This window comes from Narcine bancroftii, chromosome 13 (assembly GCF_036971445.1).
Source record: "Narcine bancroftii isolate sNarBan1 chromosome 13, sNarBan1.hap1, whole genome shotgun sequence".
In the NCBI taxonomy this organism is placed as follows: domain Eukaryota; kingdom Metazoa; phylum Chordata; class Chondrichthyes; order Torpediniformes; family Narcinidae; genus Narcine; species Narcine bancroftii.
The window spans coordinates 72,836,735-72,864,666 of NC_091481.1; the positions used below are offsets into that span (position 1 = coordinate 72,836,735).

Below are 27,932 nucleotides of genomic sequence, written 5' to 3' on the forward strand. Positions count from 1 at the left end.
CATGAGAAGAGACCACCTGCTGCTTGGTCCAGCACCACCCAAGCTCACTTTGAACAGTTGATGTTACATTCAAACCCATTGTTGAGAAGATTCTTAATGTTGTTTTGACTTGGGTTTCATCGGAGGTTCCATTCAGTTATTTTCTTCATTCACCTTCTATCGTCCTGGTAAGTTGATTTCCAATCTGATCATGAATCAATTGCCACCTACAAATACTTCCACGGCCCAGTCTCATTTCAAGAATGGAATCGAAGAGCAGGGATGTGATGTTAAAAGGCCCTGGTGAGACCTCACATGAGCAGTTTTGGGCTCCTCATTGAAGAAAGGATGGAGAGGAGGTTCACCAGGATGATTCCGGGAATGAAAGGGTTTGATAGCTCTTGTCCTGTGTTCATTGGAATTTAGGAGATTGAGGGGGGATCTTATTGAAACATGCCGAATGTTGAAAGGCGTGGACAGGGCAGATTTAGAAAGATTGGGAGTATCTAGGACAAGAGGGCACATCTTCAGGACTGAAGGGCATCCACTTAGAACAGAGATGTGGAGGAATTTCTTCAGCCAGAGGGTGGTGAATCTGTGGAACTTGTTGCCACAGGCGGTTGTGGAGGCCAGGTCATTGGGTGTATTTAAGGCAGAGATTGACAGGTTCTTGATGAGCCAGGGCATCAAAGGTTATGGGGAGAAGGCTGGGCAGTGGCCTGAGTGGGGAAATGGGTCAGCTTTTCTCTCTTTATTTCCAATGAAGCCCTCTTATTCTGGAACAACCTTTTGAGCAGTATCTAGTTTAACAGCAAATATCCATCAGTGATCGGAAAAGAAACATAACTTTCAAACAATGGTCAGTAAAAATCTACATTTTCTACCAAATAAACACCTGTGTATCCAATTCTACAGCTTGCACGGCCCCATGGAATGGCCTTCAGTAATTCTATGGCCACAGGGAATGGCCCTCAGTAATGTTATTCACAATTTGTTCATGTATTCACAAGAAGCAACAGGCCAGAAATTGGATTCCACACATCTTTGGTGGGCTAAAAGGGGAATTACAAATTAAAATTTACCCAAAGTTTCACTCCAAGAAATTGCTGTTGTAATTTTCTCCTACTTAAAGGGTTGGCAGCTGCCTGTAACTTTGGTTGACACTACAGTAGTTGCTGCCTGAGCTCACGGCTGCCATCTCATTTGTGTCTTATCTACTGGGAAGCAGGTTAGTGCTTTGAAGGGGCACACAGAAAGTTTACAGTGGGGGTGGGAGGGGGGAGAAATCGGGTGGATAGTTAAATGCCACAAGTTGGATTGAGGGCCCCCCAGCATTATCGGAGCAGCCCAACACCCCCCCCCCCAAACGACAAGAAAACTTTGTTGTTGCAATCATTAAGTGTAAAATTTAGGTTGGCATTTTCTTCATCCAAACTGTCCGGCTGGAAAAGGCTAATATAGTGAACATGGTGAAGAGTTACAACACCACAGATATTCAAATGTTGTTCCCAACTTACTGCCTTAGTTTAATGCAAATGGGGAAAAAAATGTTCATTAACTGATGATTTAATTTCTAAGACAAGGATGATGTAATCACATACAAAATGGAGAGAATAACTGTGCTTGGGAGAGACCCAACACCAAGTGCAAAATCAAATTTCCGTTGGGAGGGATGTTCAGTGGAAGTCTGCACATTTGAAATGTTTGACTGAAATATGACAATTTACACCCAATCAGCTAATCAATTTCCTCCCAGTGGTAAAAGCTCCTGGTTATTAGATTTTGGCTTCGGGTTTTGTTGTGGGATGCAATGCCCATGATTCACAATCGGCATGTGGAAGGAAGAACCCTTGTCAGGACACTCCGGCCATAAAGAGTCAAATGTCCCACAATTTCTGCTACTTCACAACTTTCAGCTGAAGTTCAGATCAGATCAGACACCATTTATTGTGGTGTAATAAAACTGAAATGTAATATTACATGAAATTGCCTTTAGTCTGCCACAAGGCAGACCAAGATTCACCATTGGCGTTCCCCGGCACCCCTTACAGTCAGAGAAAGAGAAGCAAAAGAGGGTCCCCCCAGAGTCACTGGGTGTCTGTGGATTCACCTCTAGCCCTCCCACAGCCCCTGCAGCTGCAAAGTCCATCGGCCACACGAACCCAGATCCAAACCTACATACGAGGAAGACTTCAGCATCCAAGGCCCTTTTGGGAGCCCCCCTTGCCCTCAGCACCCTCCCAAATCCCGATTACCGATACCTGGTTCTCGTGAGCCAGTCTCCAGTGGCCTGCAGATGGTGTGGGTTCCTCACCCACAAGTCACCAGCAGTCATTTTACTCCCTGCCCTGACGCTCGGTAAGGTCATTTTGGGATTTAAGTGATAGTTCTCAGCCTGTGTGGAAAACGTTACCCAGTTGAATGACACGAGGGCATCTCCACCTTTCAAGGGAAAAATAAAATTTGGCAACAACAGACAAAAGATCGGGACTCGACCCATGAAACCCTGGAAATGTCCCCCTAATTCCACCTACCATAAACTGTGTTCTGATGGAACCTGTCCAATGAATCCGTCTCTCCTGTACCCAGTGACTGACACAGAGCCCGAGGGTCTCAACCTCATTTGCCTGCTCCGCGCTCCTCGAAGTTTCACTATTCACCCCCGTTTGTCATCCCCTCACTGGCTGATTCCACAAACGCGGTCATCCCTGCCTTAAATGTCTTTGATTCTTCATCTTTCTTTCCTCCTTTGAGATACTCCTTGTCAACCCCTTCCAGCACCCCCACAACCTTCTCACCAATCCCTCCTCCCCAACCCCCTTTAAATGTGCTGTGGCCCCCCCACCCAGGTTGAGGGGGGGGGGGTTATGGCCCTATTGGGAATGGCTGTTCTTCCCTGTCCAATTACAAGTGTTTTAAATGTTCCAGTTGTACCCACCTGTACCGCGTCCTCTGGCAGCTCGTGGAGGGAAGGGTTGGAGTGGATGGGGTGAAGGGGGTTAAGGGGGGAAGGCGGGGAAAGGTGTGGGGGACATGGCAGGCAGGTTGGACGGGATGTAATGGGCAGGCAGTTGGGTAATGTAGAGTGGGGAGGCCAGGTTCAAGTTTATTATCTTCTGACCGTACATGTAGAACCTGACGAAACAGCGTCTCTCAGACCACGGTGCTCACACAAAAACACACGATGCACATTACCTAATGATCAGATACATAATCACAATCCATATGTAGAAATATTTGGAATGATTGTCACAGTTACAGGGTACTGTTAATGAATCTCACATCTGGTGGTGAGAGGCTATTCCCCAGTGAGGCCGTCCTGATTTTAATGCCTTCTTCATGGCAGGGTGTTGAAGATACTGTGCACCGAATGGAAAGGGTCTTCAATAATTTCTTGAGTCCTATTTAAGCAACGGTCCCAGTAAATGTCATCAGTAGATCAAAGGGAGACCCCGGGGATCCTCTCGGCCATCTTGATGACCCTTTATATTGACTCCCAGTCCAATGCTTTGCAGCTCCCATACCACACAGTGATGCAGCCGGACAGGACGCTCTCAGATGTGCTCTTGTAGAAGGTTCTCAAGAAGGGTGTGGTCGCCCTGCCCTCCTCAGCCTCCTGAGTAAATTTCGGCCCTGCTCCACCTCCTGCTCCCTGACTAATGAGGAAGTATCCAAGTCTGTAGCAGCATGTCGAGTGCCGTCACACTGAGCACTGGCGCACCTCAGGGCTGTGTGTTCAGCCACTCCTGTGCACGCTACTGACCCACGACTGCATCCCCAGATCCAGCTCCAACAGCGTCATCAAGTTTGCAGATGAAATAAAATTCATTGGCCTCATCGGCAACAAGGATGAATTGCACTGCGGAGAAGAGGTGGGAAATGATGTGATGTGGTGTGGTGCCAGAGTCAGGTTGCTTTTCACACACCATTTCACAAGCCTCCCAACCCCTCTGTAGCGCGACTCATCATTGATGAGGCCAAATACAGTGGTGAATGTGGTGTGTGTGTGTGTGTGTGTGTGAGTGTGTGTGTGTGTGTGTGTGAGTGTGTGTGTGTGTGTGTGCGTGCGTGTGTGAGAGTGTCTGTGTGTGTGTGAGTGTGTGTGTGTGTGTGTGTGTCTGTGTGTGTGAGTGTGTATGTGTGTGTGTGTGCGTGTGTGTGAGTGTGTGTGAGTGTGTGTGTGTGAGGGTGTGTGAGTGTGTGTGTGTGAGTGTGTGTGTGTCTGTGTGTGTGAGTGTGTGTGTGTGTGTGTGTGTGCGTGTGTGAGAGTGTCTGTGTGTGTGTGTGTCTGTCTGTGTGTGTGAGTGTGTGTGTGTGTGTGAGTGTGTGTGCGTGTGTGTGTGTGTGTGTGTGAGAGTGTCTGTGAGTGTGTGTGAGTGTGTGTGTGTGAGTGTGTGTGAGTGAGGGTGTGTGAGGGTGTGTGAGTGTGTGTGTGTGTGTGTGTGAGTGTGTGTGAGTGTGTGTGTGTGTGTGTGTGTGTGTGTGTGTGTGTGTGTGTGTGTGCGTGTGAGTGAGTCCCTCAATGAAAGAGGGGGGCTAAATCAATGGCCAAAGATGCGTATTGATGAGTCTTCATCAGACAACGAGGATTATTAACGATCTGGATGGAACAATACCTGGAAAGAAAGCAGGAAGGCAGTCCTTATCGCAAGTTAAGGACAATTAAGTATCTTTAACCACTGAAGCACATTCATTTTTTTCAGCACTCGAAACTCGCTGTTGAAAATGGAGATCTGGGAAATTTGGTTCCAATCTCTTCATATTTCACAGGCACTAACGACCAGTCGCTTTCTCTTTCATTAAAAGGGATGCAGTAGCATCTCTCGTGATGGCCTCTTTGCTGCAATGTGAGAAACAAGCTGGTGGCAGCATCAACAACAGAAGCGGAAGAGCGAGGTATGATGCAGGAAGGGCCTGGGACTGGGAAAGGGGGCTGCATTTGGTGGGTTTGGTGTCTCTTCTCTCCATCTGATATTGGGCTGGGTGAAGAATGGCAACGACACTTGGCTGGTCTCCAGCATCTTCCACCATCAATCCTCACCACTAAGGAAGGCAGACTTCCTAAGACCTTCCATGGAAAATTATCACAACACTGTTTGCCAAGTCTCCGTGGCCCCTTACCTGGCTGGTACTGGGTTGTCTATTCCCTCCTCACGTCTCCACCCACCCCCACATCCTGCTGCCATTTCCTCCACACCTCTCTCCTCCTCCAAATGTGTTGAACAGAGAGAGCCAGTGCATGGTGTAAGTGGGGCTGCACACTGTACCCACAGGACAAAAGAATCCAAGGAAGGCCTAATATTTCTCAAACCACAGTTCAGCTCGAGCTGATGCCAAACTGGACTTCTGAGTGGAGTCTTGTTCAAGTCATAGTTGATCTTTTCTTAATATAGAAAGAAGTTTGGTGCAACTGCACCATCGTTTATTGACTACCTAAAGGAGATTCTACGTCAATACCCTGATGGAGGCCAGATTCTTAAGGTAAATACTCTCTGTATTTTATTCTGTCCAGTAATATGCCATTACCATTCTGAGAAACTTACTCTTACCTCAGAATCATGTTTTTCTCTTCTTGTTGTTCCTGATTAATCGGAATCAATTCACCAGCTGGAAAGGGTTGGGGCTGTTTATCCATGAAGTTAATATTGTTCTCTAATTTATTTCTGAGGAATTGCTTCAAAATGCAGATGATGCTGAAGCCAATGAAGTGGTGTTTATATTTGATGAAAGAACTTATGGATCAACATCTTTGTTAATGAAGGATCTCAAAAAGTTTCAAGGTATGTGAATTCCAGAGGGGAAACTAATGAAAACCAAGAAATATTCTAGAGCAGGTTTTGATTTTTTTCCTCAAGGTAACTGATGAATTTCAATCAAATAACAATTAAGAGGTTTTAGTCCTTCCCACCAATGTCCAACATAGGACATAGCACAGTACAGGCCCTTCAGCCCTTGATGATGTGCAGACCCCTATAAATCCAGTTATCAGTCACTTCCCTGTTGCTTTCAAGAGGAAAAGCCCAGCCTCTTGAAATTCTTATGGAATTTCAGGTAAACAAGGAGTCTGCAAATGCTGCAGCAACTCAGCTTTGTGCATTGGTTCTTCCTTTACAATTTTTATATCTGTAGCAGGCATCATTTACAAAAAGAGATTGCAGCTTCTTTGAAAACATCTTTCAGCCTGAGGACAATGGCAGCAGGGACATTGGAATATCACCCCCTACAGGTTCCCTGCCGTCCCCTAGTTTTCCATCCTGGACTCTCCTCAAAAGCAGCTGGAGGCAGAAAATCCTCGTTCCCCAAAGCTACGTCCCTTCCCATGTTAGATTACTGCGGTAACGACACTGTCACACTGTCACGGCAACATGAAAACACATTTCTGCCCACAGGCCTAACAATAGAATAATCCCATTTATGAAACTCAGGTCATTCTGTAATTTGTTGAAGTATACTCGATAAGTAGAACGGTTTCCTATTTTGAAAGAGGACATGAGAAATGTGACAGTTCATTTTGTTTTAAAATGACATTTGATAGAGATGTGGGTCATGGGAGAAATGTTAGAATACTGTGGCTTTGTGGGTGTCAATGACGTAGCCGTCAGTTAATCCCTCGAGAAGAAGATGGTGACTTCCTGGATTGTTGCAGTCCTTGCACTGAAAACACATCCACGCCGCTAGAGGGTGGGAGGTCCATGACAGCAAAAGAATATGCCTGTGTCAGAGTAGTGGGGGGTGGGGCCTGTAGCAGAGTAGTGGGGGATGGGGCCTGTGTCATGTCAGACTAGTGGGGAATGGGGCCTGTGTCAGAGTAGTGAGGAATAGCAGGGAACCTGTAGGGGGTGACATTCCAATGTCCCTGCTGCCATTGTCCTCAGGTTGAAAGATGTTTTCAAAGAAGCTGAAATCTCTTTTTGTAAATGATGCCTGCTACAGATATAAAAATTGTAAAGGAAGAATCGAATAGTCAGGACCTTAGTTAGTTTTGTAAGAATGCGACGAGATTTTCCCTTGTTTCTCTTTCCTGTCACATGCCTAATCTGGCTGTTGACTCCTGGTCTTGGCCTGCTTCATCGAAGATATGGGGAACAAGGTGGTCTCTTTTGAGTTTGTTGTCTTTCTTCCAAGAGTTGAACTGAAAGGAAGATTGTTTCCTTCACTAAAAGGCAGGATGGTCAATAGCATTTTGTGTTCATGTCTGTATTTGAATGATGCTCTGAGAATTCATGAATTCCGGAATCCAAATTGTTGACTCAAGACTGACTGTACAACACTTTTCTGCCCACTCTGGGAATGTATACAAGGTATCAGAACTTTGGCTAAAGGGTATATTCCTGTGACTGTGGATGTCAGAGTTCGTTTGTCTGGTCTGAGGGCCAGTTGCCCGGTTGGACTCCCTACCCTTAGATAATGAAACCAGAAAATGCTGGAAAGAGAAATAGTAATTGGTTGGGGTCAAAGGAGAGAAAACAAGTTACATTTAAGGTCAGAGAGGGATGATGTAGAAAATGAGGCTGGGGAACGGGGGTGCCGTGGGCATTTCTCGCGATCATTCGGTACACGGACTAACGAACTGTAATTGCATTTTCTGTTTGTCTTCCTCATTTCCAGCATTTGCAGTGTTTTGATTTTTTACCAATCATTAAATGTGGGACAAGGAAGAATTTATTGAGTGTGCTGTACTCTTTCCATTTGTTTTCTGACTTGCTTCTGGGGGAGCTCTCACTATTTTTTACATTTAGGAACAGCTGCTTGATGTGGCTGTGGGGATGTGTATACACTGTTCTGTGATGTCCTGTGTATAAGTGGCTGGCCCGCCCACTGATGACTCGACCCCCTGTAACACCACCCCCTGTGACCTGGCCAGAAAGGACGACCTCCCTGCCCCCTTCCATTCATTTGAGCACATGGAGTTGGGCCGGCCGAAATCTAATGTGTATTAAAGCCTATCGTTCCTTGCTCAGCCTTTGAAGTCACTGATAATGCGGATCAGTGGCCAAACAGGTCACTTGGCTATTTTGGTTGAGAGTAAAAACACAGAGATGCTGGAGGAACTCAGCAGGTCTTGAGGTGTCCATAGAAGGTAAAGGTCTATTACCTTCAGAAAGCCTCAGGCCCACAACGCAAGGAATCATCTTTACCTCCTGTGGATGCTGCGACAAGTCCTCCAGCATCTCTGTGTTTTGACGACAGTCACAGTGTCTACAGATTTCTGTTTCACTCTATTTCAGTTGAAGGTCGGCTATTGTTTTAAGAGTACAGAGCCCCATAGGTCCCTCATACTTTCTTCCCTGAAAGAGATGTGAGATTTAGACTTTTTTTCTCTTGGAAACCCTGTAGAGCATGTTGAAAGAACCAAAGACTTGTTGATCCAAACCAAGGCTTTTATTAACTAAAAGACATGTAGGTCGACAAGTCCAGAATGACCTGGTCTGGCTAGGAGCAATCCTTTAAGACCTGCCAGTAGATGTGGCTACGCTCTCAGCCAATCACAGTCATCCTACACGACCATCTGTACATAGAAACATTGGTGATAGAATCTGGACTATCACAAACCCTTCGTTTCGTGGTAAATTTAATGTCCCGGTTATTTAATTAACTGTTTAAATTCTGCCTCCATTAGGTCCAGCTCTCATTGTGTACAACGATTCCGTGTTCTCGGAAGAGGATTGGCATAGCATTCAAACTACAGGAATCAGTAAAAAACTTAATGATCCCAACAAAGTTGGCCAGTTTGGCCTTGGATTCAACACCATTTATCACATCACAGGTGACAGATTTATTTTGAACCATTACGAATAGTGTAATATAACTAGCTAAATTCCATTTAGACTGTTAATTAGATGTAAGCAATAGCCTATCCTGAACACACAGCATCTCCTCACTTGTCAGGAAGGCACAACAGTAGCTAAACTTCCTGAGAAGACTGAGGCGGTGGGGTGGGGGGGGGGGGGGGGCGGCGACCAGCATCCTGTCAACTTTCTACAGAGGCTCTATGGAGAACGTCCTGGCTGGCTACATCACAGTGTGGGACGGCTGCTGTCGAGCATTGGATCGAAGGACTGGGCCATAAGAGAGGCAGAGAGGATCACCGGGGTCTCCTTCCCCACCCTTCCACCATTGATGAGATCTACTGGGATCGTTGTCTGAAGCATTGAAAACCCCTTTCAACTCCACACAGCATCTTTCAGCTGCTCCCATTGGGGAAGAGATACAAGAGGATCAGAGCCAGCGCCACCAGGCTGAGGAACAGCTTCTTCCCACGGGCAGTGAGAATGCTGAACAACTGATGAATGTCTCATACAAACTCTCTGAGACTCTACTATTTATTTAACAGTATTAATTTATTTTTATACACTACAAGTCGATACGTTCTGCATATTGAATGGTTTGTCTGTATGGGTGTTATGTCTGATTGTGTGTTTGCGTGTTTTAGCACGGAGGTTCAGAGAACGCTGTTTCGTCAGGTTGTACTTGTACAATCAGATGAGAATAAACTTGAACTTGACCTGCATCCTTCTCCTGTATGTGATCTGAACAGGACCTTGAGTATAACATCATTAAAATATATTTATATTTGCTGAAGAGAAAATACTGTTATTGGTCCTAGGTGAACCAATGTCCAAGATGAAACCATCTGTTTTAGTTTTATCTAAAATTTCTTTGATGTTTAATGTTGGGAACTGAAAATTAAATTGTCAACTGGGTTTAAGTAAGAAGTGTTGGGACCTCCTAAAAATAACATAATTCTTTTTTCTAGATGTTCCAAGCATATTCAGTGGGAAATACATCGGTCTACTTGACCCACAAGAAAGGCTGTTTGGAGAACAGGAAGCAGGATACATCTGGGCTCTCGATGACCCAGAGGATAGAAAGGTCCTTGAACGCTCCAGAGATCAGTTCAGACCATTCAAATACAGCATGGAAGCAATTGGGACAACAACATGGACTAATGCACTGAAGGAGAATTATTTCAAAGGAACATTGTTCAGGTTTCCTTTGAGAACTGAGCCTTCAGAAATATCAGCTACCTTGTATAATAGAGATAAAATCTTTGATCTCTTTGACTCCTTCAGAGCAGATGAAGATATGAATCTCCTGTTCCTTAGAAATGTCACGTCTGTCTCTATTAAGCATATTGACACCAGTGGAAATGTGAAGATCCTTTCAAAACTAGCAGCGTTGCCACCAGAGCACGCTCCCTGTTTTAATCAGAACCCTCATGTTCAGAGCCAAGAGCTGGCCTCCAAAGTTAAAACTTCCACCTATATCAGAGCTATTTCTCAATACTTTGTGAAAGAAAAGCATTGCAGTCACTGGTTAGTGACCAATTGTACAGGCGTTGCAGGTGAATGGGCTAAATTAGATGACCTTGCTAAGAGGTTGAGTTATACACCATGCATTGGATTAGCATTTCCATTGAATAAAGTAGAAATCACAGAAACGAGCACAAGGGCCGACTTTGAAGGGTGCCTTCATTTCTTCCTGCCACTTCCAAATAATGAAGCCAACAAGACAGGGCTACCAGTTCACATAAATGCCTTCTTTGGACTTTCAGACAACCGGAGGCACATCAAGTGGGTGGAGTCAGACCAGAGATACGATGAAGTGGCCCAGTGGAACGAACTCCTGATCGAGACGGTCCTTCCTTCTGCATATTGCCAACTTATCCTGGATGCCATTGCCCTGACTAAAACCTCGGTGCTGAAACCTTTATCAGTTTATCACCTATGGCCAGACCTTGCAAAAATTAATCATAAAGAGCGTTGGGTTAAGATAACTAAAGAAATCATTGAACGTTTGATGAAACTTAATACTCTGTGTTTGGCCGCCAATGAAAACAGCTGGATAACCCCTGGCAAAGCCATCTTTTTGCAATGTAATGATCGACTTGACATGAAGCAGGCAATTGAAAATATTTTGATAAAAGAAGCTCAACCTTTGGTTCGAGTCCCAGTTCATGTTTTTAAAGCCTTGGAATTTGTTTCAGAAAATCAAAGTGACTTGAATGTTATTACTCCTTCATCCCTACGAAACATTCTTCAACATTGTGATTTGTATTCCGTCCCATACGAACAAAAGTTACTGCTTCTAGAGTATGTTTTAAGTGATGAACAATACAGTTCCCTCAACAATCTTCCACTACTTCCACTCACCAACAAATCCTCTGTAAAATTCCACATTAGTTCATGTGATGAGCCTGTATTTACTGACTCAGCAATATTTCCAAGGTAAGCCTTGGGGTAGCACGGTCAGCATAGCTAAGAAGCTTGTACGTTCTCCCCGTGCCTGCGTGGGTTTCCTCCGGGGGCTCTGGTTTCCTCCCATCGTTCGAAAATTTACCGGGGGTTGTAGGTCATTTGGGTGTAATTGGGAAACATGGAGATGAGGGCCAAAAGGGCCTGTTACCGTGCTGTATGTTCAAAAATATATAGATTTTTTTTAAAAAAAACATTTTTAAAAATTTCACATTTTCTGATGACCTTTTCAATCAACTAAGTCTATGCTGATACATCAAGCGTTCCTATTCCTTCCTGGTCATTCCAGCCTCTCCCCACTCCCCACCAGATTCTACCCTAGGAGGAATTTTCAATGACAAATGAACCAACCAGCCCATGTCATCAGATGTAGGAAGGAAGCCAGAACACCAGGAAGACTCGCACGGTCATAGGAAGAACATGTAAACATCACATAGACAGCACCACAGTAACACAGCTAGTTTCAGAACAAATAACTCCATGCAGGATTCAACGTGAAATTCCTATTTTTAAAATATAATTCAAAGTCTGTGGACAAATTTTTAAAAATTGTAAAGTTCAAAGTAGTTTCTTCCTGAGTAATCTTGCCATGCAGATAAGGACCTTCCCTTATTTACAGAGCATAGAACACAATCTGGGTGGCATATGATCAAACCCTTCCCAACCTCACAGCCCCTAACCCGTTCACTTTTCTTACATCCATGTGCATGTCTAAGAATCTTTTAAATCTCCAGATTATATCCTCTAACACTAACAATGGGAAGATATGGTTGGCGTAGCGGTTAGTGCAACCCCTTTACAGCGGTTGTGATCGGGACCGCGCTGTCTGTAAGGAGTTTATACGTTCTCCCCGTGTCTGTGTGGGTTTTTCCTGGGGGCACCAGTTTCCTCCCACCCTTCAAAATGTACCTAAGGTATAGGTTAATGGGGTGTAAATTGGGTGGCACGGATTCGTGGGCCGAAATGACCTGTTACTGAGCTGTATGTCTACATTTTGTTTAAAAATAATTTTAAAAACTCCGCACCAGCAATCACTGTGGAAAAGAAACTTACCTCTGACGTCTACCTGAAAATCTCCTTAAATCAGTGTCTTCTAGTGATGGCCATCACCACCCTGGGGAGGAAAGGATTGGCTGTCCGCTTTATCTTTGACCCTCACCCTCCGAATGATGTCCCCCTCATCCTCCATCACTCCAAAAAGGAAAACCCCAAGCTCACTCAACCTGTCTTCATAAAACATTCACCATCCAGCACCATCCTGGTAAATCTCCTCTACACCCTCTCCAAAGATTCAGCATCCTTCCAGTAATGAGGCGCCCAGAACTAAACACAATACTCTAATTACACAATACTCTCCAGATTATATCCTCTATCACTAACAATGGGGGATATATGGTTGGCGTGGCGGTCAGTGCAACCCCTTTACAACGGTAGCGATCGGGACCGCACTGTCTGTAAGGAGTTTATACGTTCTCCCCATGTCTGTGTGGGTTTTTCCTGGGGGCGCTAGATCACTGTGCAATCTATTCAGAGTTTCTGTGGATCTGATGCTTCATGACCTTCTGGATGAGGCCTGTCATAGGGGAACCTTGTCAAATACTGACTCAAATCCACCTTCATCACCTCCTCTAAAAACTCAGTTAGGCTTGTGAGGCACGACCTGCCCCCACAAAGCCATGCTGACTATCCCTGACAAAATTATGTTTGCTGAATTACTAACTGGTGCTGCAGCCAAGGAATTAAATATCCTTTGGTTTACAAAATGTTCGGCGCTAACAAGGTAACGAGAAATAGATGTAATGCACAATTGTGGTTTATGAACTACACGTCATGCTGGACATGACTTGATATATATATAGATATATATATGGTTGTAAGGAAAACGACATTGCTTGTGAATCCCTGTAGGATGTAATAAGGTCACGATAGCTGCTTAATCAGCAATATCTGGAATGGAAGGGGAAAAAAGTGAATTCAAAAGAACATTCCTGCTGCATGTGAAGTTTCACCCACTGTTACATTGCTCAAGAACCATGGTTATTTTCCTCGTGATTCCGAAAATGAAAGGGTTATCTTATAGGAGTGCTTGACAGCTCTTGGCCTGAACTCACTGGAATTTAGGAGAATGACAGGGATCTCATTGAAACATTTTGAATGTTGAAAGGTGTGGACAGAGTAGATGGCGAAAGGTGGCTTCCCACAGTGGGAGAGTCTAGGACCAGAGGTCACAGCTTTAGGATTGAAGGGGTTCACTTAGAATAGAGATATGGAGGAATTTCTTCAGCCGGGGTGGGGGGAGGGGGTGAATCTGTGGAATTTGTTGACACAGGCAGTTGTGGAGGTCGGGTCATTGGGTGTATTTAAGGCAGAGATTGACAGGTTCTTGATTAGCCAGGTTATGGGGAGAAGGCCATGCAGTGGGGTTGAGTGGGGAAATGGAGCAGCTCATGATTAAATGGCAATTAGATTTGATGGGCTGAACAGCCAGTTTTTTATCTTATGGTCCTATAAATCTGAAGTTGTGATCACATTTATTCCAATACAAAGCTCATTCATTACCTTCTCGTGGTTATTGGCTTATTGACCCAGATAATAATATGAACTAATCTCTTTTTTATGTTCGTAGGATTTTACTTCCAGGTCTTGAGGAGAGGTTTCTGCCTGAAGATCTTAGTGACCCGTTGCTGGACCATCTAAAGAAAATTGCTTACAGTCGTAAGATATTTCCCTCTGCTGAAACTTTGATTAACTAACGTTTTAAACGAGTGATGTTTGGCAGCATGACCATCCCTTAGATTTTGGTATTTTGGGTTGAACACGAAAGGAAAATGAATCAGGACTGTTGTGCAGTTCACTGCAGGATCTTACTGGCAATACTTAATCGTCAGCTACTTCCTAACCAACAATTTGAAATGGTCTACTGAGCTGCTGTGTCATAAGAAGCAGAGTTTATGCTAACACAGAATCAAATTCAGCCTTTGCAGATCCTTTGAGATGCATTTTAATTTTTTTGGCTTGGCGTATGACTGTTTCTGTAAATCACTAAATTCTATTTTTTTCCCCACTTTGCATTCAAAAGATGAGTTAAAATCCACTCTTTAGAGCTTTACAAATCTAATTGAAATATTCATGTTTAAAACAATCTGGCGAATGTCAAAATGCATTGTCATCTGTTTTAAAGTTGGCTTTTAGAGCCGCTTTGTAATACTTGGCATGAACTGTGGCTCAGAATTCACAATGTGGGAAAACTGTTTCACCTCCAACTGTACAGGAAGGGCATGTAATATAATTAGACAACATTGAAATGAAAGCATCCTAGTGGAACGATAGGGTCGACTGCAATCGTTTCGATTATGGTTTCAAATACTTGAGAAAAGTACAGGGTTTTCGGGAAATTCCAGTTTGCTGGAAGGGTCATGACCTTCTGGATGAGGCCTGTCTTTGCACCTGTGGAATAATTCTGGTCTTCTATCTTCCCATCACTCTAAATATATACGCACGGATTTTGCTGCTTGAAGCTTTTCCCCAATTAGAAAGAACTCTAACAGTTCTTTGTGTCTTTCTCGTCCCCTTGTCTCTACTGTGGAGTCCCCAACTTCTTTATAGAGTTGACTTTTCTCTCTCTGCTCAATCACCTAATGTTTCTTTTGTGATTCAAGCCTCCATCCAGCCTTGCCTGGTGCAGGGCTGCGATCGGAATTGTAAGTTGTAATGAGGTTTACTCTCATGCTTCTAAAGGGCTTGACAACATAGATGGCCAGAGGATACTTATCCTGGACGAGAAGACTAGGACCAGTGCGTGGAGTTTCAACTGAAGGGGTGGCTTTTTTAGGGCTGAGATAGCGAGCATTTAGAATTCCCACTGCAGAGGCTGGGCCGTGTTCATTCAGAATAGAGATGGGAGTCATGCTGGGAAATGGTGTCGAGGGTAGAAAATTTGCCACAAACGGTGAGTGGCAGATCAGGCTTGAACTTCTAGGTGACCTTCTCTTGCTGTTATTTCTTATGTTGATTTGATTCATTGAATGTGTTAAATTTGGATTAATGACACTGGAAACGTTGTTCTGTTGTTCTTCCAGAAATATTTGCAAATGTCATCTGTTTGGATGTGAATGCTGTGAGCCAGTACATCAGAAAAGCTCTCCCAGAGAACTGGACTGGAACACTTGGCCAAGTAACATGGGACGTCATAAACAGCCAACAGCCTCCAGTGCACTGGCTTGCAGAATTTTGGAATTTCTTAAATAACAATTGTAAAACACTGGATAAATTTGAAGGATTACCACTCATACCACTCAAGTCGCTAGAAGATTGTGTGAACAGTATCCAGCTGGCACATTTGTCGAAGAACGTTACAACAATATTTCAAAGACGCAACAGTTACACTTTACCAGATATAATTGCCACTATAATTACAAGAGCTGGCGGCAATATAGTTCACAGCAGCGATGAATTTCTAAAACATCAGCAGTTACCTGAGTATGTCTTTTTACCCAGTCCAAATAACGTATTAAAAGTCTTTATGAATCTGGGTTGTGATCGAGTGGTAGAAGAGATTAGCTGCATGTCGACTGAGGACAGAAGATCTTTGAGAAGTTTTCTTGCTGAAGCATCCATTTTTGACTCGAATGAGATAAATATGTTATTCAAGTTACCAATCTTCCAACAGATGGCTTCCCTGAGGCCTACAAATAAAGGGCTTATCACAGCTGGAACGCATGGAGCCCTGAGTAACGATGTCTACCCTGAGATCCCAGATGACGTGCCTCTCCCAGAAACCGTGCTCAAATGTATTGATGGAAATGACAGGAAGCTGCTGCTCATAAAGGGGAACTTGCTGTCCGCGGCAGACGTTGCCTTGCTCATGGTAAAGGGGGTCGAGACACAAAGGTATGAGCCTGAACAAATTGAAAAGGTCATGCTCTGGATTCTGAAAAACAGCGAGATACTTTTTAAACAGAAACCAGAATTATTCCACAGGTGCAAAACACTGAGATTTTTAACGTCGAAGGATAAAGTGGTCCAAGCTTCCACTTTATTTGACCCAAATAACGAGACTTTTCAGCAACTCTTCCGGGCAGATTGCCAGCACTTCTTCCCCCCTCCGCTTTATTGCAAGGATGAGAAAATCTTACAGACGTTGCAAAAACTTGGATTAAAGTCAAGAGAAGACCACATTTCAGCAGGTGACCTTGTAAAGGTGGCGCGGTCGATAGACGAACAGCACCGCCATGCCAGTGACATTGACAGTCTTTGCAAAAATTCGGAAGCTCTAATTAAATTATGCAACACAACCTTGGTCTTGGGAACTTGTCCGCATCAAACTGTAAAACAACTATGTGCCTTGCAGTGGGTGCCCTGCAACACTCTCCCAAAAGCAATGGCCAAACACGAGAAGCTGAAGATTGATTTTCATAAACTTGAAAACATAAGAGATTCAAAATTCGCCAACATCGTCGGGCTAGCGATGCCACTTACTGACAAGTTTACTGAGAGAGCGGGCAAAATCTTGGGGCTACTCAACCTGCCACCCCCTGAGAAGGTGCTTGAACATTTCCTTCTCGTAATTGACCAAATGCCCAACTGTGGTAACGCTCTCCTCAATTTTGTGGCAGACTTGCAAAACATTTATGAATACATGCAAGACAACCTTAGTCAATTTAAGCCTCTCCTCCTGGATGTGGAGCTTCCATGGGTATGGAACGGGGCTGGATTCAATCATCCTCACAATATTGTTTTCTCTTATCCTGAAGATTTGGATCTCAGTTGTTACATCAAGAAAGTCCCACAGGAAATATCTCAGTTCCGAGAGTTACTGCTGGAATGTGGAGTGAGAACTGGCTACACCAATGATGAAATTATTCAAGTACTTGATCAGATAAGGGATAATGCCGGTAAAGTGAACGCCGGCTACGGCAGCCCTAACGAATTAAGGACTGTCATTTCGATACTCGATTGGATGCGCAGAAATAACTTCCCCCCAAATAGTGACCTTCCGGTCCCTGTGTGGAAAGGCACCCAAGGTGGATTCTGCTTGAAACCATGTTCCAAGGCGGTTTTATGTGATTTAGATAAGGGAGCACTGGAGGCATTGAATAAATGTGAAGAAAATGTTCATATTCTTCATAAAGAAATAAGCCTTGCTGTTATCGAGTGGCTTAACGTTCCACCTTTAAGCAGCAGAATGGTGCATCCTGAGCTCATTGGAATTGAGCCATATGGACAAGTGGAACCCATTGTGGTGAGAATTAAGAATATTTTGAAAGAATATGATCAAGAATATGATCTCTTCAAAGAGATGCTGCAAAACGCTGAAGATGCTGGTTCCAAAGTGTGTTGCTTCCTAGTGGACATGAGGCAACACAAAGATTTGGCTGAGAGTCTCATTGATCCTGGCATGGCTTCCTGCCATGGACCCGCACTCTGGTCATACAACAACGAGCGCTTCACGGATGAAGATTTTCACAATATCACTAGAATTGGGACAAGCTCCAAAGAAAATCAGGTTGATAAGATTGGTAAATTTGGACTTGGATTTAATTCGGTTTATCACATAACTGATGTGCCTTCGATCCTCAGTGGAAAATATTTACTCATTTTCGACCCAAATGTTACCCATCTTAAGAAGTATATTCATTCTGTATCTAACCCTGGAATAAAACTAAACCTTTACGAGCATAAGCAATTGATTCAAAAATTCCCTGGACAGTTTAATCCCTATAATGGAATATTTGGATGCAATTTTAAAATTCCCACTGGAGAAAATTTTTACTATGACGGCACCCTCATTAAGTTACCCTTCAGGACACCGGAGGAGGCGGCGATATCAGGAATATCCACCAAGTATTATAATCAGAAACACATTATGGCCTTGGTGGATAGTTTCAAAAAGGCGTCGAAAGATCTCATCATATTCTTAAAGAACGTGAGAAAAGTCTCACTGAAATTTATTAGTGAGCATTCAGTTCACGAAAACCAGATAATCCCTGTATTCAAAATGGAAAGGCAGACACTGAACATAATTGAGATGGCAGACAATTTCCCACTAAAGAAAATGCAAGAAAATGCTGTGAACATATTGGAAAGTACAAATAAATTCTCCAGAAAAGTCAGAAATCTGAGGATCTCAACTATCATTCAGTTTACAGAAGAAACAATAGATAATCCCAGTCATGCAAAATGTTGGTTGGTTCATTCATGTTTTGGTATGGCAAAGGCCTTGCAGTTTGCATGCAGCAAGGCAACAAATTCTTATTTTGCTCCTCCCCTTGGAAGTGTCGCCATTCCACTCAAAAAGATGAAAGAAACTGGACATTGGATTCCAGACACGGAAGCCCACGTGGGACAAGTGTTTTGTTTTCTGCCCCTCTCCCTTCAATGCGGGCTTCCTGTTCACATTAATGGATCATTTGCTGTCACCTCAAATCGGAAGAATCTTTGGAGCTCTGGCCCAAAAGGAGATTGGAATCGAGCCCTTTTGGAAGATGCGGTTTCTGCAGCTTACATCACATCCATCTCACTAATGCAGCAAATGTCTCAAAAAGGAGAACTGAAAAATTACGCATACTACACCTTTTGGCCTAATGTGAAAAATGTGGATAACCAGTTTAAAGTTATTGTGGAAAATTTCTACAGAGCAATTGCGCATGGAATCAACGGTGTTAAAATGAAAGCTTTCAGCAATGGAAAAGACTGGGCCCCAATACACCAGGCTCGGTTTTTGGATTCTTCAATTGTTGAAAACAAAAGTGTTGGAGAGTCTGCAGGTACCGAATTTTCCAAATTCTTATCAAAGCCCCTAATTTCGATTATTCTGCCAGATTGGGTCGAGCAAGGCTTCAGAGCCAGTGGATGTGGTCATTTGATTGATCAAAACATATATACTTGGGGATCATTTTACAAGGAGATTGTGTTCCAGAACTTAAGTGATATCAATCCCAATACTAGGAATGATTTTATTATTTACGCAATTGATATGAGGGATTCATTTATTGACGAAATGTTGGTGGCAAAGCCATGCATCCCATCAAGTGGGAAAAGAGGTCTCCAGTACATTAAAAACCTTGTACATCCAGAGGGCAAAGTTGCTTGCCTCTATGATGAAGAAGAAGAGCGATTCCCCGTGGGCACTTCTAAGGATTTTCTCCATCCCGAGAGACTGTTGCGATTGGAAATGCTTGGGATGGTGAGAGATCGAATTGCCTTCCTTGACTTAATTGAACGAGTGGAGACAGTTGAACAAATATGGCCCCTTGACAGAAACAAAGCATATCAAAGAGTTCGACACATTTTGGATTTGCTCAAAGATTTAGATCAAGTCAGCAGTGCTGATCAGGAAACTTTACAGAACGTCCCATTCCTCCCAGCCTTTGTCCCACATTGTCAGGACAAAAGTAGTACTTTAGATACCGTGGTTTTAATGAGAGCAAAAGATGTGTACAGTTGCAAATATCAGGCGCTGATAAATATGACAGAAATGGTTTTAGACAAAGAGCTGTTGAAAGGGATCAAACTGTCCACAGAAGCAGTTTCTTTTCTCGGCTTGAACAAGCAACCGTCCGTTGAGATCGTGTTGAGACAACTACAGCGGGCATGGATGTGCCATAATTTGGCAGCTAGTGATCTAAAAAGATTAACGAAAGAATGTTACCTCTTCTTGACTAAGCAGTTAAAGGGAGATCCAGAGTCAAAGCAGGCGATCTTCGATGCTGCCCAACGATTCCCTTTTGTGTTAGTTAATGGACAGTTTGTCTCTGTCGAGATTGTCGCTCGCAAGGTTTCATTCGATGCTGCTCCATATCTATACGAACTTCCCAAAGAATACATGGATTGTGAGGAACTGTGGAGATGCCTGGAGGTCAAGGAACATTTTAAACTACAGGATTACATCTCTGCCCTGAACCGAATGTCAGAGAAGTACCACGGAACAAGGCTGTCTGACGGCGATCTGGCGGCGTGTCTCCGAATTGTAACCACTGGATTCACTGAGGCCTCAGAACAAGAAGGAGGTTTGCAGAACATCCTCTTGCCTAATCAGCACTGTGTCCTTCACTCTGCTCACACGTTGCAGTACAATGACACGCCATGGCTGGTGGTGGGCGACGACGCCAATCTCTGCCACAGTCAGATAGCTCGAGAAACAGCCGTCCGCTTCCACGTTCAGACCACGAAGTGCAGGGCTTTGAAAAACCTGCAAGTCAAAAACTTGTCCTTGTGGGCCCAGGAATTTGGGCAACAGGAAAAACTAACAGTTCGTTTAAAAAACATCATCAAGGCGTATCCATCCAAGAAAGACATCCTGAAGGAGTTGATCCAGAATGCAGATGATGCAGAAGCGACAGAAATCCATTTTATTTGGGACCCCAGAACACATGGCAGCGTCAAGACCTTTGGTGAGGAATGGAATGCCCTTCAGGGCCCCGCACTGTGTGTTTACAACAACAAGAAGTTCACAGCCAAAGACATTGAAGGGATCCAGCAACTAGGAGAAGGAGGAAAGCGCCATCGTCCCGAGAAAACGGGGAAGTATGGGCTTGGATTCAATTCAGTCTATCACCTGACCGACTGCCCAGCCTTTTTATCAGGAGACAGCATGCTCTGCATCTTCGACCCTCATTTGGCAGTGCTTGCAACGGCAAAGCCACAATCCCCAGGCGGCATGTTTACCGTCAACCAGAAATTTAAAAGCACTTTTGAGGACGTTTACACCACCTTCCTCCCCAACTTATTCAATCTGGAATTGGGCACCATGTTCCGGCTGCCCCTGAGGACAGCAGAAATGGCCGAAAAATCAGATATCTCAAAGCAAGCGGTTACAAAGGAGGTGGTCCTGGAGTTGCTGGAGTTGCTAAAAGACAACTCGGACAGCCTCCTCTTGTTTTTAAACAATATCAAGAAGATGTGTTTCCACAAAGTGGACAAAAAGACCAACCAGCTGCATGAAATACTTGCTGCAGAAGTGGAGATGTCAGGAGAGAGCAGGACGAGGCAGGAGCATCTGAAACATTACATCCAGAGGGGTTCAAATTCCAAGAGAACAGTGTCCAAAATGGAATGTCACCAAGTTATATATGAACTTGAGATTCGATCTTCCATCAAAGCTCCCACCAGGTGGATTTTAGCCAATATAGTCGGCATTCACGAAGGGGAAATAACCGAGTCCGTGAAGAACCTTTGCTCCAACCTGGGGCAAACGTTCTTGCCGCGGAGTTCGGTGGCTGCCTGCACCAACTGCGGCAGTTTGCAAGGTAAAGCCTTCTGCTTCTTGCCTTTGCCCATAGAAACCGGCCTGCCAGTCCACATCAACGCCAACTTTGCCGTTGACTTAGCCAGGCGGGATCTGTGGAAACAGGACGGCCAAAGCAGGAAAATGAAATGGAACAACTTTCTAAAATTACATCTGCTTGCACCCTTGTATGCAGACTTGCTGGATTACATTCGGGTACATTTACCCGGGAATGGAGCGGGCCCCTTCAACAGCTGGGAGTTATGCAGGGACACCATCGAACCCACTTATCTGCGGTTCTTCCCTCACGTCTCTGAAGAAGTTCCTCAGGAATGGCAGATAATGGTAAACCAAGTGTACAAGTGCATACATCAAAGGAATCTTCGCCTGATTCCTATAGTCAAGCATGACAACAATCACGAGATCATTACCATCTCCTGGTCCAACTTGAACAGGGGGAAGAGGGACGAAGTTCCCCATTTTGTGCCTGCTCACGTAACGGGGAAACTGGTTGGAATTTTAGAAGAGATCAGTATGAATTTAGTGTTGCAGTCTAACGGTATGTCCAAAGTTTGGAAAAGTTTGGAGAGAGCTGGTTTGGATGTCTGTGTTTTAACCCCCAGAGCGGTCAGGAAGTTTCTTCAAATCCACGCCGAGTTTTCAGACGGGAGCGACCCGCTCCCCCTCGGCCAATCCTTCATTAAAGATGGTGCCAGATGCACGATTCTACTGGACTTCTGTCTCTCCGACGTCACCGAAGGAAACTATGAGGATCTAAATGATTTACCTCTTCTGGTCACACAAGATAATATGTTAGGAAAATTTAAGCAGACCTTTCCTAAATATATTACTAAATTCCATGATTTATTTCCAGAATCCCAGGCTTACTTTGCCAACCACGATGTGAACAGAAAGTATAAAGATCTTCTAACTCGAGGTCTGTTTTTCGAAGATTTCACCGTTTCGAGGGCAGAACCACTTATCCGGAATAAACTCGGATATAGGTTTCAGATTAATTCCACGGATCCACGCTTCTGGTTCAGCTTGGCTGAAAACGATCAGCTCGTAGAGTGGGTCAAGAAGCTGTGGAGGTATTTGGAAAGCCAGATGAAATATGACGATACTGAGAACTCGTTCGATCGCCTCAAGTTAATGTTCTCGGACGTTGCGATATTGCCTGTTGTCTGTCCAATGTATCATGGCCAGGGCCGACTTGCACCTTTGGGATCCCTGAACAGTGTTCTCTGTGAGATGGCTCCGACCAGCATGGCACAGATTCTGTTCAAACTCGGGTTTGCCAAGATTGCTGAAGATTACTTTTCCGTGAAGGTACTATTTAATTACATTCGACCTCATTCATTAAGGACTGATGACAAAGCCTCCATTTTACACCATCTGCGTCTGACTAAATTAAGCTGGAATCATTTAAGTGAGTGGGAAATTGAAACGATGTTGAGGTTCCTTCATTGCGGACTGGAAACGAGTGCTGATAGATACAAATACCAGGACCATCTAAAGTCTCTCCCACTTTACGAAACCATGGAAGAGCGTTTTGAAAGTATTGAAATGTACAACATGATTTACATTCTAAATACCCAACTAATCAGCACCTTTCCACATTTATACAAACTGGACAGCTCGTGCATATTTTTGAAAAAATCAAGGATAAATATTGAGGTGTCAGAAAAATTGGGGATTCGTCTCATTAATGATTTGCAATTTTTGATGAAGACCGTCCTCCCGAACATCGAAAAGGTGTTTAATGATCAAAAGCTGGAGGTCCTGCGCCTCTTGTATAACATCATCTGCTGGGATGACACGGAGTATGAAAAAGGAAAAGAGGAAATTGTGTCGGGTCTCCAAAACACCCGGCTGATCAAAGCCAAGAGTGGAATATTTCAAAAAGTTGGGTATTTTTATGAGAAGAGAGTCCCCTTATTTCGGATGATGATTCCCACTGAGAAGTTTGTCCCTGAGAACTTCTTTGCGGAGATGGGCTGCTACGAGGACGATGCCAATTTGAACAAGTTGCTGACGGACCTGGGAATGAAGCGGTCGGTCCGTCCAGGTGATCTCGTTGCTTTTGCTTTCCAACTTTCGGAAGCAGCCAAACTGCAGGCTCCTCTGAAAGAGCTGATGGAAAAGAGCGACGCGTTAATCACCCACTTCTGTAACGTGGAGGAGGAGAACGTGGAGAAGGGGTTTTACGAACAAATAGCGGAGATCCCATTTGTTTATCCACACAGGGTGCGAGAAGGTCTCCGCAGCCTCCACCCGCCTTGTACAGAAGAGAGGGGGCTTATCCCTTTGAAGGGCTCGTTGGTGAAACGACGGGAGGAGGATGAAGAGCTCGTTTGGGCTTCCATGCCGATATTGCCTTTAAAATGCACACTTGCGAGAAATGTGAGCGGACTGAAAGCTGCCGGTGCCCTTTACGCTCCCCCAGAATCGGTGGTCATTTCAAACCTGAAGAAGATTTGCTTAACTACCTGCAGAAACCACGGCGACTTAAAAACCAGATCCAAAGTGCTTCGGACTGCCTATGGCTTCCTTCAAAACCGTCCATTGGATGCGTGGTCTCTGGCCGATCTTCCGATTGTTCTTGTTGAAGAGGGTACTCGTCTGATGAAAGTAAGCCAAGTGGTCTTCTCCTTACCAAATCACCAGGACTTCCATCCGTACTTCTATCGGCTCCCTCCGGCACTTGCTCCGAACCAGGAGTTTTTCCAGAAGCTGGGGATGGCACTCGAGCCACTGGCTTCTCACCTCGTTCACATACTCAGGTCTCTTTGTGAAGACTCCAACAAACGGAATGGTTTAAATCCAAACCAAATGACAACTGCGAAACGAACCTTGTACCTTCTGTTCACACTTTTGGCATCCAACCCGGAGGAGCGGGCAGTAGAAAAACTAAGCCCGTTGTACCTGCCATCAAACGACGGAATGATGTGTCCATCTAATGTGCTCTGTTTTAACGATAGGATTAGCACAGGGTCCAAACGAGACGTGAGTGTCTTAGAGGGAAAGTTCAATTTCCTTCTCGATCTGGGTGACTGTCACTTAAGTTCTGATCCTTACAAGCAAATCAATCTTTTACAATTTCTTCCTGAAGAAATTCGCCCCAAGATGCTTTCGCAATTAACAGAGGAAATACTCAATGAATCAGTTCTGTGTTTGTGTCCACAGGGAGATCGGTGCCTATTCAGGAATGATTTCTACAACCTTCTGGTGTCCCCTGATTTCAGAGGTGGGTTGGTGAGCTTGTTAAAGGCCCAGTGTAGCAGAGAGCTGCCTGTGAGGGAGGTCGAGGATGATTGCAACAATGTCTTTTCCAAAATTCAAATCATTTGCTGTGAGAAATTGGAAACAATTCTTTGTCTGGGGTCAGAGCAGCTGAGAAACACCAGTATGGAGAAGCAAGTCTACGCCAAGTTGACCAGTGGGGGTAGTGCCCTGGTTTACCTTGAGCATAGAGATAACATCCCATTCAGTATGAGAACAGGCATCATACATTCCTTGGCAACAGAGCTCAATTTACTCTTGAAGAATGCCTTAAACAAGGATTCCTTGTTAATTCTGGTGCTGATGCTCAGCTGTGAAAATCCACAAGACATCCAGAGTGTGCTGGAAGACAAAGGCATCCACACTGTCAAGGAGAAAGCACAGATTCAGATGGACCTGCCTAGTCTGGGAGAACCTGTTCCAGAGGAACTGATTCACATGCTAGAAATGGATACTGCGTACAATTTCACAGCCGGCGAATATGTGGCGTATAAACGTCCCTCTGCAAATGATTATATATATGCTATTTTTATTGAGAGGTTGAATGCCGATATGTTTACCGAAGAAACAGGGATGCAAATGTATAAAGTAAAGATAGGAGTTGACAACTTCATTACAGTCAACCACCTGGATTTGTACAAATTCAGTCAACAGGTGCCTGAAGAAATATGCCTGAAAGCTGTGGTATTGGATTCATCAAAAGAGAAGCAACTGGCATCCAGTCAAAACTATGAATCCTTTGACCACATTAAGAAAGAAATTCAGGAATATCTAAAAGAAGTAAGAAACCTCCCTAAGAACGAGAGGCAGAAAGCCATTCGTCGTCTGTACTTGAAGTGGCATCCAGACAAGAACCCAAATAACATCGAGGTAACTACAAAGCTCTGCCACTTTATTCAAGAGAAAGTGAAGCAACTCAACATAATTCAAGGAGAGGATGGAAGCAGCTCATCAAGTTACCAAGCCTCCTTTTCCGGTCACGAGGAGGATTGTTCTTCCTTTTTTAATCAGTGGAACAGTGAGGCATTTAGGCATAAGCAGCGACAGTCACAGAGAAAAACCAGGTCTGCCAACAAATTCTGGTCGTTCCCAAAGAAAAGCCAGTCCAATCCAGAAGAGGCTCAAAGATGGTTTCGACAAGCAAAGTGTGACCTTCGCGCAGCTTATAACGACCTGGGATATTCCGGCCCGGTCTGCACTGCCACCGAATGGTCGTACTTCAAAATTCATCAAGCTGTGGAGAAAGCTTTAATTGCTGCAGAGTACAAGCAGAGTGGAAGATGGCTTCATGATCACGGCATCACCTTTCTTGCCAGTCAGGTGTCAAAGTACAGTGCAAAACTATCAGACCTGGGGAGCTTGGTGAATAACCTCACCGAGCATGGAGTAGACAGCAAGAAGACGCAATATCCCAACTATCACCCTCAGCCCCACGTCCCCAACGATCTTTACAAGTCAGGTCATGAACAAGAGGTTCTGACTTTAGCAGAAAAGGTTCTGGGCAGTATTGAAGATTTCATCATCAGTAACATATCAAGATAATCCTTTCCCATGAACAATAGTTTTATAGCATCATTAAAAAATCAATACCTCACTTGGTTGGAAATATTGTTCAAGCATAGTCATTACAGGATATTTTTAAAAATTAGTGCAAACCCAATCTAATCCTCTCTAGTCTGCACTGTGGTGGGCAGCTTTCAAACAATTTACTGAAAAGAAAATGTCAGAGTTGTAAATTGTTCTTATGTACATACCTGTTAAATAAATGGTTCTGAAACACAAAAGTCTGCAAACGCTGTGAATACAGTTCATACACAAATATACTGGAGGAACTCGGCTGGTCTCACAGCGTCCACAGGGGGTAAATATATACAACCAAAGTTTTGGGCCTGAGCCTTTCCTCAAGGCCCAAAATGTCAGTCATAAATCTTTCCCTCCTGTGGACGCTGCGAGAGTTCCTCCAGTATCTCTGGCTTTCTAATAATAAATAGTTCATTGAATGCAAACTATCACTCGAAACCCTATTTTACCTGCACTCATTATAATCAGTTTTGAAAACAGGTATAGAATTATTGTTTTTTGTCTGAACAGAACATTTTTACATGACTCAAATGGTATGAGTGTGCTGTGGACAACACGAGCCACAGTCCTATTCCTGCCACACTTTCTCATTAAACACCGGAAAGCAATCTGCTCTCAGCATTCTCATAAACATTTCACCCTAGACTCTGTCCTGCTTTATGTAGTAGAAAACAGCTTATAATTCCCGAAAGTTTAACCAAGTGTTGGAGGAAATACATTATCCACTTGACAGACTCTACGGTAATTTATTAGATAAAGGCATATTTATTTATTAGACGTACAGCAGGGTAACAGGCCCTTCCGGCCCAAGAGCCCGTGCCACCCAATTACACCTGATTAACCTGCAACACGTTTTGATGGGTGGGTGGAAACCGGAGCCCCCAGAGAAAACCCACGTGGACATGGGGAGAACGTCTAAACTCCTTACAGTGTGGGATTCAGAACAGGGTCGCTGGCGCTGTAATGGCACTGTGAAACCGTTACACTAATTGTGTCCCTCTTTCTTTCCACTTTACCTCAATTTTAATGTAAACCATGGAACTAAACATTATATTAAACTTTATTAACTCATTAAGGTGGAATTAAATCCCATCGAAAACCTTTCTAGTTACACTTCTATGCTGAGGTACCTGAGCTCAACCTGGGTGCACCGTTGAATCAGAATTTGAGGGCAAGGGACAACACATCTATACAAATCCACAACACCAGGTGTACGTGATGACAAGATTAGGTTTTATTCTGCAGTTAAACCAGATACGGCAAACCCCCCACCCCTAACCCTAATGTACAATGCCCTTGGTCCCGAGGGAACTCTCGCGAACCCTCTCTCACACACGTGGCTGCATGAGTTGATTGATGGGTCATCCCGAGAACCGGTAACACCCACTCCTGGTGACAGTGGAGGTCACTCGGTTTAGAGTGTCCTAGCAAAAACCAACAAATTTTGGCAATTTTTTGTAAAGGGACCTTGTTGTGGGAAATTGTGATAGGGCAGAGGGATCAACTGTGTATGGTGTTATTCCTTGGATGTTTAAAGGGGGACTGTCTGCCAGGGGCCGAGCCTCAGAGGGTGGGAACTTTGGTTAGATAAATTCTATTGAGAACTGGGA

At 44.2% G+C, this 27,932-nt stretch overlaps 1 protein-coding gene across 4 annotated transcripts; it reads left to right on the plus strand.

Annotated features, from left to right (window-relative positions):
- On the plus strand, positions 1-26,525 carry sacs2 (sacsin molecular chaperone 2). Of its 4 annotated transcripts, none has more exons than XM_069909363.1 (8): positions 1-167; positions 4,683-4,875; positions 5,373-5,460; positions 5,648-5,759; positions 8,600-8,746; positions 9,737-11,207; positions 13,861-13,949; positions 15,314-26,525. In XM_069909363.1, exons 2-8 carry the CDS (start codon positions 4,808-4,810, stop codon positions 26,281-26,283), a joined length of 12,945 nt encoding a protein of 4,314 aa, XP_069765464.1. In that variant the 5' UTR covers positions 1-167; positions 4,683-4,807; the 3' UTR covers positions 26,284-26,525. The 4 variants fall into 4 exon arrangements, with proteins under 4 accessions (XP_069765464.1, XP_069765465.1, XP_069765466.1 ...); XM_069909364.1 differs by having other exon boundaries at positions 4,750-4,875; XM_069909365.1 differs by having other exon boundaries at positions 4,786-4,875.
- Positions 26,526-27,932: the final 1,407 nt, after the last annotated feature.

Coding starts and splice junctions, on each gene's coding strand:
- sacs2 (XM_069909363.1), top strand. CDS start 4,808: ATGGCCTCTTTGCTGCAATGTGAGAAACAAGCTGGTGGCAGCATCAAC. Junction 5,461..5,647: donor ATGGAGGCCAGATTCTTAAG/GTAAATACTCTC, acceptor TTTATTTCTGAG/GAATTGCTTCAAAATGCAGA. Junction 8,747..9,736: donor CACCATTTATCACATCACAG/GTGACAGATTTA, acceptor TCTTTTTTCTAG/ATGTTCCAAGCATATTCAGT.